At 38.2% G+C, this 15,313-nt stretch overlaps 2 protein-coding genes across 2 annotated transcripts; one reads left to right on the plus strand and one right to left on the minus strand.

Annotated features, from left to right (window-relative positions):
- Positions 1–4,334: 4,334 nt before the first annotated feature.
- Positions 4,335–6,623, plus strand: LOC137727317 (L-type lectin-domain containing receptor kinase S.6). The gene has a single exon (XM_068466183.1). The coding sequence runs from the start codon at positions 4,381–4,383 to the stop codon at positions 6,481–6,483; it is 2,103 nt and encodes a 700-aa protein (XP_068322284.1). The 5' UTR covers positions 4,335–4,380; the 3' UTR covers positions 6,484–6,623.
- A 1,633-nt stretch (positions 6,624–8,256) lies between these two features.
- On the minus strand, positions 8,257–12,314 carry LOC137727320 (TMV resistance protein N-like). Its single transcript, XM_068466186.1, has 5 exons — positions 11,797–12,314; positions 10,602–11,697; positions 10,148–10,426; positions 8,917–10,011; positions 8,257–8,823 (listed from the first exon to the last, which is right to left on the minus strand). The coding sequence occupies exons 1-5, from the start codon at positions 12,312–12,314 to the stop codon at positions 8,257–8,259; spliced, it is 3,555 nt and encodes a 1,184-aa protein (XP_068322287.1).
- Between the last annotated feature and the right edge of the window lie 2,999 nt (positions 12,315–15,313).

Raw genomic sequence — 15,313 nt, forward strand, 5'->3', positions numbered from 1 at the left:
GGAAATCTTGAATATCATGTGGGTTGTGATGTAGTCTTGACTTTAGAAATTCATGCTTGTCGAGTTCCAATGCTTGATGGAGGAATGCTATGTTTTTCAATTAGAAGCTACGAAGTTAAGTATCGAGTGTAGTGAATGGTGAACTGCGAATGGTTTGATCCCTGTTTAGGGTACGTAGACAGTCTAACGAGGAGGTTAGATGCAACCATAAAGTATACAAAAAAATTACTACGCAATTCGAATCCTGTGTTATGCTTTGCTCATATCCTGGAGACGAGGTATGTTAGATGTACGAGTTTTTGGTATCGTCATGTGTCGATCCTGGACGTATGTTGGGATTGAGGCGTGACATTGAGTGTGCCATTGCTATTTAAAACTAGCAGACTAAAAGTTATTCGGGCAAGAATAAACTGGTTACTTACGCCCCAAGTTACCAAAATTCTTCGATCAAAGGATTGTTTATAGAGAGGTTAAGTCCACAAAAAGTACTTTTCTTTGCCTTGGGATCACAGACTTTTGGCTAGTGTAATATGCCCTTTTCACATGAATTAAGAACAAAGGAAAAGCTTGATTTGTTGAAGTTATTGAGCCGAAGCAAAGTAAAGCAAATGTAAAGAACGTTAAATGATAACTTTGGAAACTGAAATACTGGTAAGTAAATGCTGAAAATAACTTATAATGAAAGTGCAAGGTATTTAAAGGCAGAAATTAACACAACAATGCATAAATATTAAAGGTTCAGGCATGTTTCAACGTCTTCTGGCATTGTTAGTTCCTTGATGGGCACACCTTCTCCAGTTTACAAGGTAAAACCTTCAAAACAATAACAATTGAAATCGATACCACAAAAAGAATGCAGCAGAGCTAAAACTAAAATGGAAAGATGATTTGGTCTACAAAAGGAATGTAAAGAACGTGATAGAGCTTTTAGGAGCCTTTTTTGGGAGTTGATTTGAATGTCCTTCTCATCTGGTCCTACTGCCACTTTTATAAAGTTTAATTCTCGATGAATTAAGCTTATAACTCCTTGATGCATCCCTTTTCTTGCCAAGTGGTTAATGCGACTTCTAGCGGAGGGTGAATTCCCACTTGATCCCCTTGAAATGACGAGTGTTTGCCCCTAAAAGTGATTTCCCTTCTAAAACATCTTCTCTGTAACATCCCCTAGTCTGATTATTCTTATAGGTTTGTCACCCATAGCTGCCACATCATATTAATATTTAAATCTTGGGCCGAGCTACTGTCCACATCTCTTGAAATTAAAGACCCAATAAGTTCTCTAAGGTTTTACGTGGGTTTGGGCCGCAACGCAAGCCCAATGTCCATTTTGGGTTCAAATAGAACAACTTAGAAGATATAAGGAAAACAATGACAAGAAAAATCTAAATTAAAAAGGTGAAAACGGAGTAAAATCCGGATCTCAAAGAGCTTTTGTACTGTTTTTTTAATTTAAAAGATGAAATTAGAAGTCACTTAGTACTATGATTTAGTGGTATCAGTTATATGTAACTCAGAAGATATAGTGAAAGCAATGAAAGGGAAAATCTAAATGAAAAAGGTGAAAATGAAGTAAAATGCGGAACTCAAAGAGCTTTGCATTTTTTTAAATTCAAAAGAGGAAATTAAAAGTCATTTAGTACTACGACCTAGTGGTATCAGTTATAAGTAAGAGGTCTTAGATTCAATTCTCGTCAAAAACGAATTTGAGTAACATTATTATAGTTAACGTAGTGTGAGGCTTAGCCCACCTCCCCCTAATGTGAATAATATCGTTTGTTTGTTATTTAAAAAAAAAAATAAATAAATAAAAAATTAAAAAAAAAAAAAAAAGAAGAAGAAAAGAGGAAATTAAAAAATTTATTTTGTGGGAAAAATAAAATTAAAAAAAAAAAAAGAAAAAAGGGAAAAAAGAAATTGATCTAAAAACATCTCCAAATGAGATTTTAAATTTTAAACATAAAATATAATTTTGAAAGCATATATGACATTTCAATTTTTTTTAAATTTTATTCTCAATCTCATATGTCAAATCAAACTATTATTTATTATGTTAATTAAATATTTTTAAAATAATAAAAAAAAAATAAAAAGTATTTGTTAATCAATTAAAAATAAATTTGGGTTAGGGTCAATTAAAAAATATTCACGCACTCTGTGTGTATGGCATATGGTAGTACCAATTATAATTACTGTTAAAAGAGAGCCCGTTGAGTTCCTAATTGCCGTTAGTGAGAGGGTAGCTTGGGTCAGTTGGTGCTTCTCAAAACTGCTTCCGCAAAGAAGCAATGGGGAGATTTGAATGAAACTTTCAAAAGGCCGAAATTACCCCCCATAATTTACAAATTATAACACTTACCCTAACTCGGCTTTCATTGGCGTCTTGGAGCAAACGGTCCTAGAATTTCCTGAGAATTTATCATATATGACCGAAACTTAGTCTCTAATTTCACAAATGTCATTTTTTCTTTTTATATAAGAAAACTATTTTTTTTCCTAAAAAAACTATTAATTATAGCAAAAAACACACTTGAATAAACTTAAATGCCGTAAAAATTAACTCCCAGTTACAATATGCCTGAAGTTCTTAGATATTAGAGTCAATTTTTAACCTAACTCACAAGGAAAGTCTCTACACCATGGGAATGTCAAAAACACTAACCAACATCAGTCAGCGCCAAATTTTACTTCGTTCATGGAGGATGAAAAAAAATTAGGATAGCAATCCCCCAACATGGTATGGGTACGTACTTTGACCAAATTAGGGTTGTAATTCCCCCCCCCCCCCCCCCCCCCCCAAAACTTTGGTAAATCAACATAAGTCGGTCATAGGAGTTTAATGGAACTCTTTGGCTTGCTTTCACTAATGATTTCCTTCATTGCAGAAATTGTTAATGGATTTTCTTAATTTCCTTTTCCACTCACTTGAATCAACTTCATGAAATCTAATTTTTGACGATCACTAGAATTCAATTGTTATGTATGTGATATCGGCAGGGTTGGATCAAACAGAGCTTTACTTTTCGCTAAGATCAAATAGAACTGATTTTTTCTGATTTGATGTGCCCTTTTATTAATGATAGAACTGATTCTATTGTTGAAACCCCTTTGCAGGCCCGGCCCAGGCCCAATGCAGGCAAAACGACTGTCTGAGGCCCAAAAAAATTGAGGGCACCAAAATTATTAAGGCGATGTATTTATATATATTTTCATAAGAGTATAAATTTATAAAATTTGGTTCAATGACACAAAAATTTGGCACCAAAATTACAAAGGGGCCCTTTGGCTAAGTGTTGTAATGAGCAACCATAGATACGACACTATCTTCAAGTGATGATGATCCTTACCACCTTATTTAGTCATTCTGGAGAAAAAGTATTTGAAAATAAGAAAACAAATAAAGGATGAGGTGAAATGGCCAACTTAATAATTTTCTTAACTTTTTTTTTTAAGCGCATCCAGGAAACCTATTGAAAATTTGGGTAAATTTACAAACAAGAAACACTAATGCAACTTGGCACAAATAGCAGTATTTCAAAACTAAAAGCAGAATTTCTCACTACAATTGAATGCCTTCAGAGTTTTAGCAATTAATTAGGTCATTGAGTTTCTACGAATTATAAATTAACCGGATCACTATAAAATTATAAAATGAGCCACCGTGCCCCTCAAATAGTATTATTTGAGATAGCCAATCTATTATACTTTGATTCGTGAAGACAACAAAATGATAAAATGACGGAATGTGTGAATTAAAAATGAATTGAACACATGACTCATTATCTCTTAGTTCAAGGAGAGACATGAAAACCTTAGTGACCTGTGTACCACCTTACAACCGTAGAGAAGAAAAAGAATCGTACGGGACAAAGACAATACACAATTCTAGATATTTCAGTGATCAAAACATAAGTCTCATTCTACTTACAGCAAGAAGTAATCTTTTATAGTCCTTTTGAATCATGTGCCCTGCTTCAGTTCCCTTACCAAACAGGATAAAAGTCTTATCCAAGGCAATCCCTCCTAATCCTGTGTAACAAACGGGTCCAAAATACTCCATCCAAGTTCTACCCACCACACAAACAAGCAGGCCCAGTTCTCGTGCAACATAGCAAACTCTTAACTCGGGACCTAAAATTGGGTTTTCGTCGATCAATCAAATGGAGCAATTTTCCCTCTCAAATCGCTCCGTCTCGCAGTCCCTCTCTCTCGTTCATTCGACTGGTTGAAGCTTTCAAGTATCAAGATTGGCAGAAGCATCCGCAGAAATGCAGAGGGGAAGACAATCCTGGTACTACTTGACCACTGTTTCTTTGTAATTTTCCCGAGAAAGTTTACGCCTTTCATTTTCCCGAGAAAGTTTCTGCATTTGGGTTTACAGCAATGCATTCATCTCGTCCATTTCTCTTCTGGGTCCTTTTCTTTTTCGTCTCCAACCTCAGTTTCCCTTCGCTTTCTGTCCCGTTCTTGCCTGCGACGAACAATAACCTCACCCTCTTCGGCGACGCTTCCATCACCAACACCGCGATTAGTCTCACTCAAGAACTCACCACCTGCCCCTCCTCCTCCCCTTCTGCTTCTTCTGGGGTTGGAAGAGCATTTTACGCCTACCCAATTCGGTTTCTTGACTCGAAAACCAACGCCACTGCCTCTTTCTTGTGCCGATTCTCTTTCTCAATCACCCCAAGTTCCCGATTGTGTTCTTCTGGAGATGGCATTGCGTTTGTGATCACCCCCGATGTTGATTCTCTGGGATCATCCAGAGGGGGGTATATGGGACTTCCGGAGCCATCCTCAGCTTCGAAAGAATCGTTCTTCGCTGTGGAGTTCGATACTAGGTTTGATCCTATGGTCGGTGACATCAATGGGAACCACATTGGTATTGATTTGAACACAGTTGTGTCTGTTGCCTGTGTTGATGTTGTTTCAAGAGGTATTGATTTGACAAGTGGGAGGGAGATTACTGCTTGGATTGAGTACAGAGATGCTGTCAAGATGATTCGGGTTTGGGTCGGATACTCGTCAACTAGGCCTCCAACGCCTCTTCTTGTTGCTCAGATTGACCTCTCCAACCAGTTCAAGGAGTTCATGCGTGTCGGTTTCTCAGCCTCGAATGGGCATGGCTCTTCAGTTCACGTTGTTTACAGGTGGAGATTCAAGACTTTCGGGTCTCTTCCACCTGGGAATCCTACAGATGCCTTTGAAGAAGGGGACTGCTTCATGTGCTCTTCACCAGAAGATTCAAGTACCAAAAGCAGCCCGGAAAATCGTTCCCATGAAAGAAAAACAAAGATAGTGGAGATGGTTCTTGGGTTGGGAGGTTTAGCCGCGTTTGTTGTCTCCATAATCGCATTTGTTTTTGTCATTTGTTTTGTGTGTGTGAAAAAGAGAAGGGTCACTGCCAGAAGGAGCAGAGAGCGCAAAACTTGTAGAGTTGAGGCGAATAAAGTTCCGACGAGTTTGTCTCTGGCAGAAATAAGATCGGCGACAATGGGGTTTAACCGACACAGGGTTGTCGGGGAAGGGGCATCAGCTAAGGTTTATAAAGGGTCTCTGTCCTCTGGTGGAGAAGTGGCTGTGAAAAGGTTTGAGAGGGGTGATGGGATCGGTAGTCTGCGTAATCCTTTTACCACGGAGTTTGCAACTATGGTGGGTTGTTTGCGGCACAAGAATCTGATCCAGCTTCATGGGTGGTGCTGTGAGGGTAATGAGTTGGTCCTGGTGTACGAGTACATGCCCAACGGAAGCCTCAACAAAGTTCTTCACAAAAGCTTCAATTCAGCAGTTGTTCTGTCCTGGAAGCAAAGACTTAATATAGTTCTTGGAGTCGCTTCTGCTCTTGCATATCTTCACGAGGAGTGTGAGAGGCAAATAATTCACAGAGATGTTAAAACTTGCAACATAATGCTCGATGCAGATTTTAATGCCAAACTAGGGGATTTTGGTCTAGCAGAAGTGTATGAGCATAGTTCAATCATTGCAAGAGAAGCAACTATACCAGCCGGTACAATGGGATATCTTGCTCCAGAATATGTTTATTCAGGTGTTCCAACTGTTAAAACTGATGTTTACAGCTTTGGCGTGGTGGTGTTAGAGGTGGCAACGGGAAGAAAGCCGGTGGAGGATGATGGAACAGTGGTTGTTGATTGGGTTTGGAGCATGTGGGAAAAGGGGAAACTGATTGAAGCTGCTGATCTGAGGTTGATGGGGAAGCTTGATATGGTAGAGATGGAGAGGATGCTGATGACTGGACTTGCTTGTGTGCACCCAAACCATGTGAAGAGGCCAACGGTGAAGGAAGCTGCAAGGATTCTTAAAGGTGAAACGCCTCTTCCTCTGCTGCCACCAAGAAAACCAAGGGTAAGCCTTCGCCCTGTTTATCCTGATGAATGTGAAGAAATCCCGCTTTGTTGTGGTGTTCGGCCAAGTCTTGAACATGATGATGTACAATATTTGACTCCGAGGAGCCACTTTGGCAAGGATTAGTAGCTCATAATAGATCAAGTAACTTCAATTTAAGAGTAGGATTTCAGTGCAGTTCGTAACAGAGAAATTAGGAGTTTTTTGTTGACTGGGGATCTTGGGGAGTCCTATTCAATTGCTTCAGTTAATTTGTAGATTTTGTAGTCCGAAATTGTGTTTGATGTCGTATAGAAATTAAACGCTCAGAGTGTTTAGCAGAACTTTTCCTTGTCTGTTTAATCATGATTGGCATTGTCTCAAGCATTTTGTTATTATAGCTAATGGACTTATTAATTCAAATGATGTTCGAAAGATTGAGTTAAACTTCATGCTGTAGGCTGCAGCAGATTGATATGGGTTTTTGATTGTCGTATCAAATGTGAAGCCTAAACAGTATTTGAATCCTATATGACGATGGCGATACATTGAATGATCAAGAGCAGGATTCACGTCCCCTTACCTGGTAGAGCCGCTAAGATAGGATTGACATGTTCTAACTCACAAACAAAATGCATAATGATTTAAGTTTCCATTCGTTACAAAAGCATTTTTACATTAGCTGATGGACTTGATACTTTAAATGATGTTCGAAAGATTGAATGAAGTTCCTTTTGAATTTGTTATTTGTTAACTTGATGTTGTAGCTAAAAAAAAAAAAATGAAATATCATCACGTACAACAGCAGATGACTGCAGATCGAGGCAACAGTGTTTTTCCAGAAATTGAGCTTTATTCAAACTACTCATTCTCCAACAAGCACTTCCCATGTCCATCAACATCGAAGAAAGTGTTTCGGAGTTAAAGTCATAAGTGTGCAATTAATATGGGTTTCGTATGTAATGTGAAGCCTAAGTAGTATTTGAAACAATCGTCTCCTTACCTGGTACAGCAGCTAGATAGGATTGGCATGTCCTCAAATTCACTAACAAGATGTATACTGATTTACGGGTTTGTCTGGTTTTTGCGGAAGGGGCCTTTGGAAACTGAACAAAAAAAATTATTGCCGTTTCTGGACTGCACACCAGTTTCCATTAGTTCCAAAGACAGACTGAAACACGTCAATTCTTCCTTTCTACAAAAATTTGAATTAAGCTCCCTGGTGTTAACGTTAATGGTGTTTTCAGGAAATGAACCTTGTGGTTCATCCTTGTACCAGGAAGAAACATGGAGGCCAACTCCACGGCGCTGGGATAGTATTCATACTACTTCAAGTCCGGCTTTGCCAATTCTTCCCAAGCTTATGATGCAACTGACTTTACAGTGAACGGAAATGAAAAACTATTGCAATGAGAAATTAGGCATATTTTTCTTTGTTAGTGCTAGACTATTGTATCGTATTTTATATTTTGTAAGGAAGAAGAATTTGGGATTGGATTTTTGGCTTTTGGATTTCGGATTTTCTGGGAACAGCAGAGAATTACGGAGAGAATTTAAGATGAAATGATATTTCTTCTTTCACACAACGATGGTTGGTAAGAGACTGGTCAGCATGATATATACTCTTAACCATCCAAATAAGTCATCTTATGAGATGCTTACCGATGATGTGAGCTATGACACTTAGGGTTCACATGGATTATGATACAATGGTCCATATTACAAGCTCAATATTAAATACTAAATCAATCTAGCTAATGCCCAAATAAATTGCAAAATTGTCTATGCATAAACATTCATGCCCCTCGCCTTTCAATAAATATAGCCATCTTATAGTTCAAAGCAAAATATATTTTTAAATACAATTAAGCTGATGGGATAAATCGATGTGATTTACTTGCATTTATTATAAGATAGTGACTAATAACAATGCCTTTTGCGGATTTGTTCTATGACGTTGCATCTAGCACTTTCAGACTCATTTGAAGCTGTCTCGTCACGATATTCATGTGTTCGCTTCAGGATTTTCAATGTTTGGTTGAGCTCTTTCAAATCTTGTTTGTACACCAAACGAGCCCCACACTTCTTCACACTATTGAAGTCTGCTTTTTGTTTTCCCCCGTCAATATCATAAAAGCAAGTTTCGAATACGAACTGTTCCTGGTGACAATTTTCACGAGAAAAATAAAATATCCAAATGTGTTCTGACTCAAGAGACCCTATTTTACAATCCCATCGCAGAAGGCAATCCCCTAAAAACTGAATATTGAAATAATCATAATGACAAAGGGTAGCTAGATTAGCCAATTTTTGCTTAGGATCTTGAAAAACAACACAAAAGGCAATCCCCAGCCAGTTGGTACATGATGGTGGTGGAAGCTCCACATTTATTGAATGTCCCACACTCTGATTACTGAACCACTCTGGAATTTCACTTCCAGGCCATACAACATCTGGGTCCAGTTTATCGAAATATAGATTCAGTCCCTGCAACAAAAGAACTATTTTAGAGAGAGGGAGGGAGGGAGGGAGAGAAAGAGGGAGAGAGAGGGGGGAGGGGGGGAGATAAAGAGAGAGCACCTTGGTCTGAGTGGCAATTCTTCGAATCCTAGAGAGTATTGTATTATTCCAGCCTTCATCTTGAACCAATGCAATGCAATTCTTGCAAGTGAAGTCAAAGTCATACAAATTGGTGTCTCTGCTACTCAACTTGGATGGATCTGACAACCTTTTTAAGGAAGTACAATTTTTCACATTTACACATAATTCGTTGCTAGATGGAAGAGGTGGCAATTCTTGAAGGCTTTCGCACCCCTCCAAATCAAGATACTTGAGCTTAGAAAGGTGTCTAATGCTTTCAGGTAGACTGACGAAATTATTTCCACTGAGAATCAACTCTACCAAAAAGGACAAGCAGCCAATATCATCGGGGATGTCTCCTTCAGAGAGTTTACAATTTCTTAGATATAACTCTCTCAAAGAGCATAAACGATTTAGAGAAGACAATACCAAACCCCAACAAAGAGGATCAGGACGACTCTTTTCGAGTCCTAATAAGCGGAGAAGGCCCCATCCGTACGTTACTTTAGCATCCGATCTGTCAAACACAAGACGTTTGAGATTTTTCATACCTACAAGCGGCTCGGTCATAGTGGCTCCCAATTCAAGCACCTCTAAGTGATCCATGTCTCCTGGGAGTTTGTCAAGTTTTGAGCATCCCATCACATCGAGATATGTAAGAGACTTCAAAGTAGAAATAGCCATTGGAAGGTTCAAGAGATTTTTGCAATTACGTAGATACAAACCCTTAAGGCCAACCAGATGTCCTATTGATGAAGGTATTTTCTCGATCGCAGTTCCTTTTAAGGAAATCAGGGACAAATTCTTCATCTGCTCCCCAAATTCTGGAATCTTTTTCACATTTGAGCAGCCATCAAGATTGAAAGTCTCAAGAGAATCCATTTCAACCTTACTTGGGAGGCTCTTTATGCTTTCACAGCCATGAAGGTACAAAACTTCAAGTCTTTTGAGGACTCCAATAGATGGGTGAATCTTAACTAAATTCTTACAATCACAAAGAATCAACTTCTCAAGATTTGGAATACCACTGAAATCCGGAGTACTCATTAATTTATTGGAGTAGTTAAGATCGATATATTTCAAGTTGGGCAAGTCCTGTACAACACCAATAAGGTTCAAATCATATATTTAGCTTCTACAACCTTAAAGTTTATTCAAAACAATAAATAAATAAATAAATAAATAATATATAGTTATTTTGTAAATGAAATAGCATTTATTCAATACTAACCTTTTTCCCCTGCCATAGTCGAACAAGTTTGCTCTTACGCATCTTAAGTTGAGTAAGCAAATGTGGTTGAAAGTTGGTTGGAAGAGACTTAGAAGGATAGAAACTCCAATTTATAATTCTCAAGGAACATGGAAGAAATTTGGGGCCTGAAGAAAAAATCAAATTATCGAATTCCAAAAACCTCAGTCCATCCATCTTAGAGAAGGCTTCGCAATTCCATTGGCGTACCTCTTCTACTTTGAGTTGGCGTAAGGATATGGCTTCAATCGCCCCCGTTCCCTAACAACAAAGAAAAAAAGACAAATTAATTTCGCATTCAAGTCTAACATAGTGTCAAATAAAATTATATCTTCATCCAAACTTGGTATTTAACTTCTTACCGTATTCCCACCTTCTCCCTGTTAGTGTAAATGATATAGTATGTTCAAAAAAAAAAAAAAAAAAAAAATCTTACCGTATTCGTCATGAATATATGGTAAATGTCATTGTAAAGCCACAACCTACTGCGCAGACTAGGCTCTTTAGACTCGTGACCAATAATTGTCCATGCCATTTCTTGTATCAAATCATGCATCCACATACGTTTTAGGTGATTTTGATAGAGGAGAGATTTCTCAATTAGCGAATCTATTACAATACTACTAGAAATTCCAAAAGAATTATCTAGTGTTTCAATTACTCGCTTCATGTACTTCCCTTTGTGGAAACATGCAACATCGAGAAAAATTCTCTTCTCCATCTCTTCTAGTCCATCAAAACTTATTTTAAGTTTATCAAAAATTGCTGGATTAGGAATTTTTGATAGATTATCCCGTACACTATTCCAAGCATCTAGCCCTCTCTTAAACAAAGCTGACCCCAAAGTTTCAAGAGCTAATGGGAGGCCTCCAGCATAATTAATGAAATACTTAGACAGTTCCAAAAACCCATCCTCAGGCAGATTTTTCTTAAAGGCATTTTGACTAAACAGTGCAAGAGCTTCATCATCATTTAACACCTTGACATTATGACATAATGTTATGTCATGCTGGACTAGCAGACGTTCATTTCTAGTTGTAATGATAATTCTACTTCCCATGCCAAACCAATCTTTCTTTCTAGCTAGTACTTGTAGCTGGCTTATGTGATCCACATCATCAAGTACAAGAAGAACCTTTTTGTTGCATAAGCACTTCTCGGTGTACTTGATTCCACATTGTTGGTCCCGAATCTTTTCTTTCAACATCGGTAAAAGAAGTGTTTTTTGAAGACCAATTAGGGTAGGGTCTGCTTTAGAAACCTCTCTAACGTTGCGAAGAAAGCAATGAACATCAAAATGGTGGAAGGTTTTATCATAAACTAGCTCGGCAAGAGTAGTCTTGCCTATGCCACCCATCCCAGCTATCCCAATAAATCGAACATCATCTACATCATGAGCTAACAACAAACTTAGTTGCTTGAGTGCAGAATCAGTTCCGACTAACTTCCTTGAGGAATCTAATAGCGTGAATGTAGCTTGCACTTTCCTCCACACGCTCTTGACGATTTTTTCTATGAGCTCACTTTCACCCCTACATGGTATAAAATAACCAATCAAAAAAGCATAAACGAAGAATTCAAGTTTGACTCTACTAAGACATAGGAAATTAAAGTTGTCCATGCATGCTTACTTAGATTCCTTCGAATGCCAACCACGAATTTTGGACACTCTTTTTAGATCAGCTTTCCATTGGACCACCTTCTTTTTATCTTCGATACTGATCAACTTTTCTTCATGCTCCAAGAAGGCTTTGGCAAAACATCCCCGTTGATTTCCAACGTCAGATGGATCCATCTCGTAAAAGACCGGCAGAACTGAGTTCCTGGCTTCCATGAATTGAAGAATGGTTGTAAGTTCGTTCAAGCACCATTTAGAAGAGGCATAGTTTGGTGAGAGGACAACAATTGCAATATGCGATTCTTTGATCGCACTCAGGAGCTCAAGGGAAATACTTGTTCCTCCTTCAAGCTCTCGATCGTCAAAGAAAGTAGTAATCCCTTGGCACTTGCATAATTCATGGTATAAATGGGATACAAAACCCTTGCGGGTGTCTACACCCCTAAAACTCAAAAACACATCATACTTCCATCGAGGAGCTGATTCATTCGAAAGAAGAGATGCAGTAGCTCTTTGGTCGCTCAATGCCATCAGAAGAAAAAAAAAACAGTTGCTGTAAATCGGGTACTGCAAACGGTAACTGAATGAACAAGTAAAAAGATAGAAGATCAATGTTTTAAAATTTAAAAAAAAATCTAAAACTTTAAATTTTCTTTTAGATGCATCTTTTATTCATAAATGTTACATGGACTCACTGTGGTCTGATATTTGACTCAATGCCAACACGTATTTGACAATTCGATTTGATCTTACAGTCCTTAATAACTCAGTTTAAGCTGTTGAATCATTTTCAATTACCGGAAAATGAGTTCTGCAAAAAAAAAAAAAAAAAAAAAAGAACTAGTAGTCAATGAACAAGTAAAACAAAAATGAGCAGGGAAAAGAAAATAGAAACTGGTTTTTTACCACCTCATATATTGTTGAATACATTCAGCATAAAATTTTTTATTGAATGACTTATACACCCTAATATGCAATGATTATTTAGGCCTCGTAAGTGTTTTTTTTTTTTTTTTTTTTTTTTTTTTTTTTTTTTTCAATAGAACTTCTAAGACCATCTTTAATGGTTGGGCTAAAAGTCAAATTTTTTAGCCCGAAAAATTTAGCTTTTAGCTCAAAAACAATTTTTCTACACCAACCGTTCTACCCGAAAATTTTAGCCCGGGATTATTAAAGAATGAACTTAGGCTATTTTTTTTGTTAAATTATTTTTTTTTTTTAAATAAATATGTAGATTATCGTAAATTAATTTTATGAACATTTTAATCTAAAAAAATTTAAATTCCGATAAATATTGGGTAGAGTCCACCCCGATTTCTGGGCTAAATTTCGGGGGGAATTTGGCATTGGTTTAGCATTTAGCATTTAGCTCAAAATTCCCCCTTAGGTTGGAGTGGGTTTGGGGGGAAATTTTGGGGAGTAATTTGGCTTTTAGCCCACCATTGAAGTTGGTCTAAATATACCCCAATCACTTTTTTTTGAATAAAATTAATTATGCAAATATTATTTTTCTCTTCAAGCTGTCCAAGTCACTCCCACCCTTCATCGTAGAACAAAACTCTAATTTATAAAAAAATATATATATAGAAACACATTGATTGAAATTTTTTTTTTTGAGGAATGGAATATGAAATCAATGTTTTAGAAGCTTCACATGAGATATGATTTTATAATTTTTTTTATTGTTTTAATGATTTCATGCAAATTAAGGCCTTTTATATGCAACCAAAGGCTGGTGAGTGGAGATTTTTCCTTATCAACGAAAATAGTTTTTTAACTGGTTATGGAACCTAAATGGTTTAGTCAGTGCTTCTTTGACTAGTTATGGAAAACTAAGGGTTGTTGTAACATCCCGTCCCGAAACTAACGAGACGTACATTTAAAATGACAATTTTACCCCTAATCTATTCGTTTACGTGTATATTTGTGTTGTGTGGGTGGTGGGACCACACACAATCATACATTTTTTCTTTCTTTCCGGGATTCCCTCCCTCATTCCCTCACTCTGTCTCTTCTCTCTTCTCTCTTCTCTCTTCTCTCTTCTCTCAGTCTCTCTCTCTCTCTCTCTCTTCCTCCCCGAGCCATTTTCTCCTTCTTCTTCCTCTACACACGGACACACATACAAACCTAATCAAATCTTCACCAAACAAGAAACCAAGACCACCATCGTGTTCGTGGAGCTGATAGGAGTTCAAAGGTGCCATTTTCAGGTAAGGAAAACACCATTTTCACGTCGATATCACGAGGTCCGATTTGAACACTGTTCATGCAAACCTAATCTAGCTTGTTTTTGGAATTTCTAAGCTTGTAGTTGTGCTTGTGAGGTCCCAAGGAGCCTCGGAGTAGTTCGTTGGGTGAATTTGGACGTCGGGAAGGCTAGGTTCGAAGTTGGCCGAACTTTGATCGTTGTTGCAGGTATGATCGTGTGATTTTTAGGCCTTAAAACTAGTCTAACGTTGTTCTACTAGTCCTAGGCTTCATTTTGGTATAAAGAACGTGAAATTTGGTTGAAAAACGAAGGAGAAAACAAGGTTTGAAAATTACCCAGTTTTCCGGCGCCGTCGCCGGCGCCGGAGTCTCGCCGGAGAAGACAGGGGAATATTCCGTTAAGTATAACGGAATATTCCTAACGGCAGTGGACGGAATCAGTTAAGTTTAACGGAATATTCCGTCAGTTTGACGGAATATTCCTGACGGCGTCAGTTGATGCCGTCAGTGTGCAGTGCACGTGGGCCGCGCGTGGGGGCGCGTAGGTCCGTGCGTGTTCAGGCGCGTGGGGGCGCGTGCATGGTCCAAAAATTTTTCTAAAAATATGGGCGTGATCCTGAGGTTGTGTAGGTCACGTTGGTATATTCATATGTCCAATTTGAGCAATGTATGAGAAGTTATTACGAGAAGTTGCTTAGGTGCTTTTAAATTAATGTTTTCGTAACTTTGTCGCGTATAGGTGATTCGTTTTCCGAGGACGAGCGTACACACTCGAGGCAGGGGGGCTACGACCCTTCTAATTATCAGTGAGTGGGCTTTTGTTTTCCGTATATACCTATATACAGTTATATTCCCAGAAATTAAATAGAAAATGTTATTTGTTTTATGCCATGCATTATATGAATGTTGTTTACGCATCATTGCATGTATTATTGGTGATATACATACATATATACATGTGTATTTGGTGCGGTGGAAGCACAGGTAAGTGCCAGGTAAGCGGTATTCAGGTGGTTATGCATTCCTGTTTATTATGCAATAGTAGTTTGAGATGCTTAGAGAGCTCATAACCTGCACCCCCGGTGTTAGTGCTCCCGTCCAGGGCCAGGGCACAGCCTTCACGTGTATGTTCACCAGCACCGCATGCTCGTCTTGGATCCAAGTTAGGTGCAAGCCTGTCGTAGAGATCACATTAGGTGGTTCCGACTTGTAGGTGACCCGCGATTTATCGCCAGCTTCACGTGATCGTAGCACTAGAGCATACATATATATAATACACCCAGCTTGTCGTACAGACCACGTTAGGTGGTTCCGACTCGTGT

Source organism: Pyrus communis, chromosome 3 (assembly GCF_963583255.1).
Source record: "Pyrus communis chromosome 3, drPyrComm1.1, whole genome shotgun sequence".
Classification (NCBI taxonomy): Eukaryota; Viridiplantae; Streptophyta; class Magnoliopsida; order Rosales; family Rosaceae; genus Pyrus; species Pyrus communis.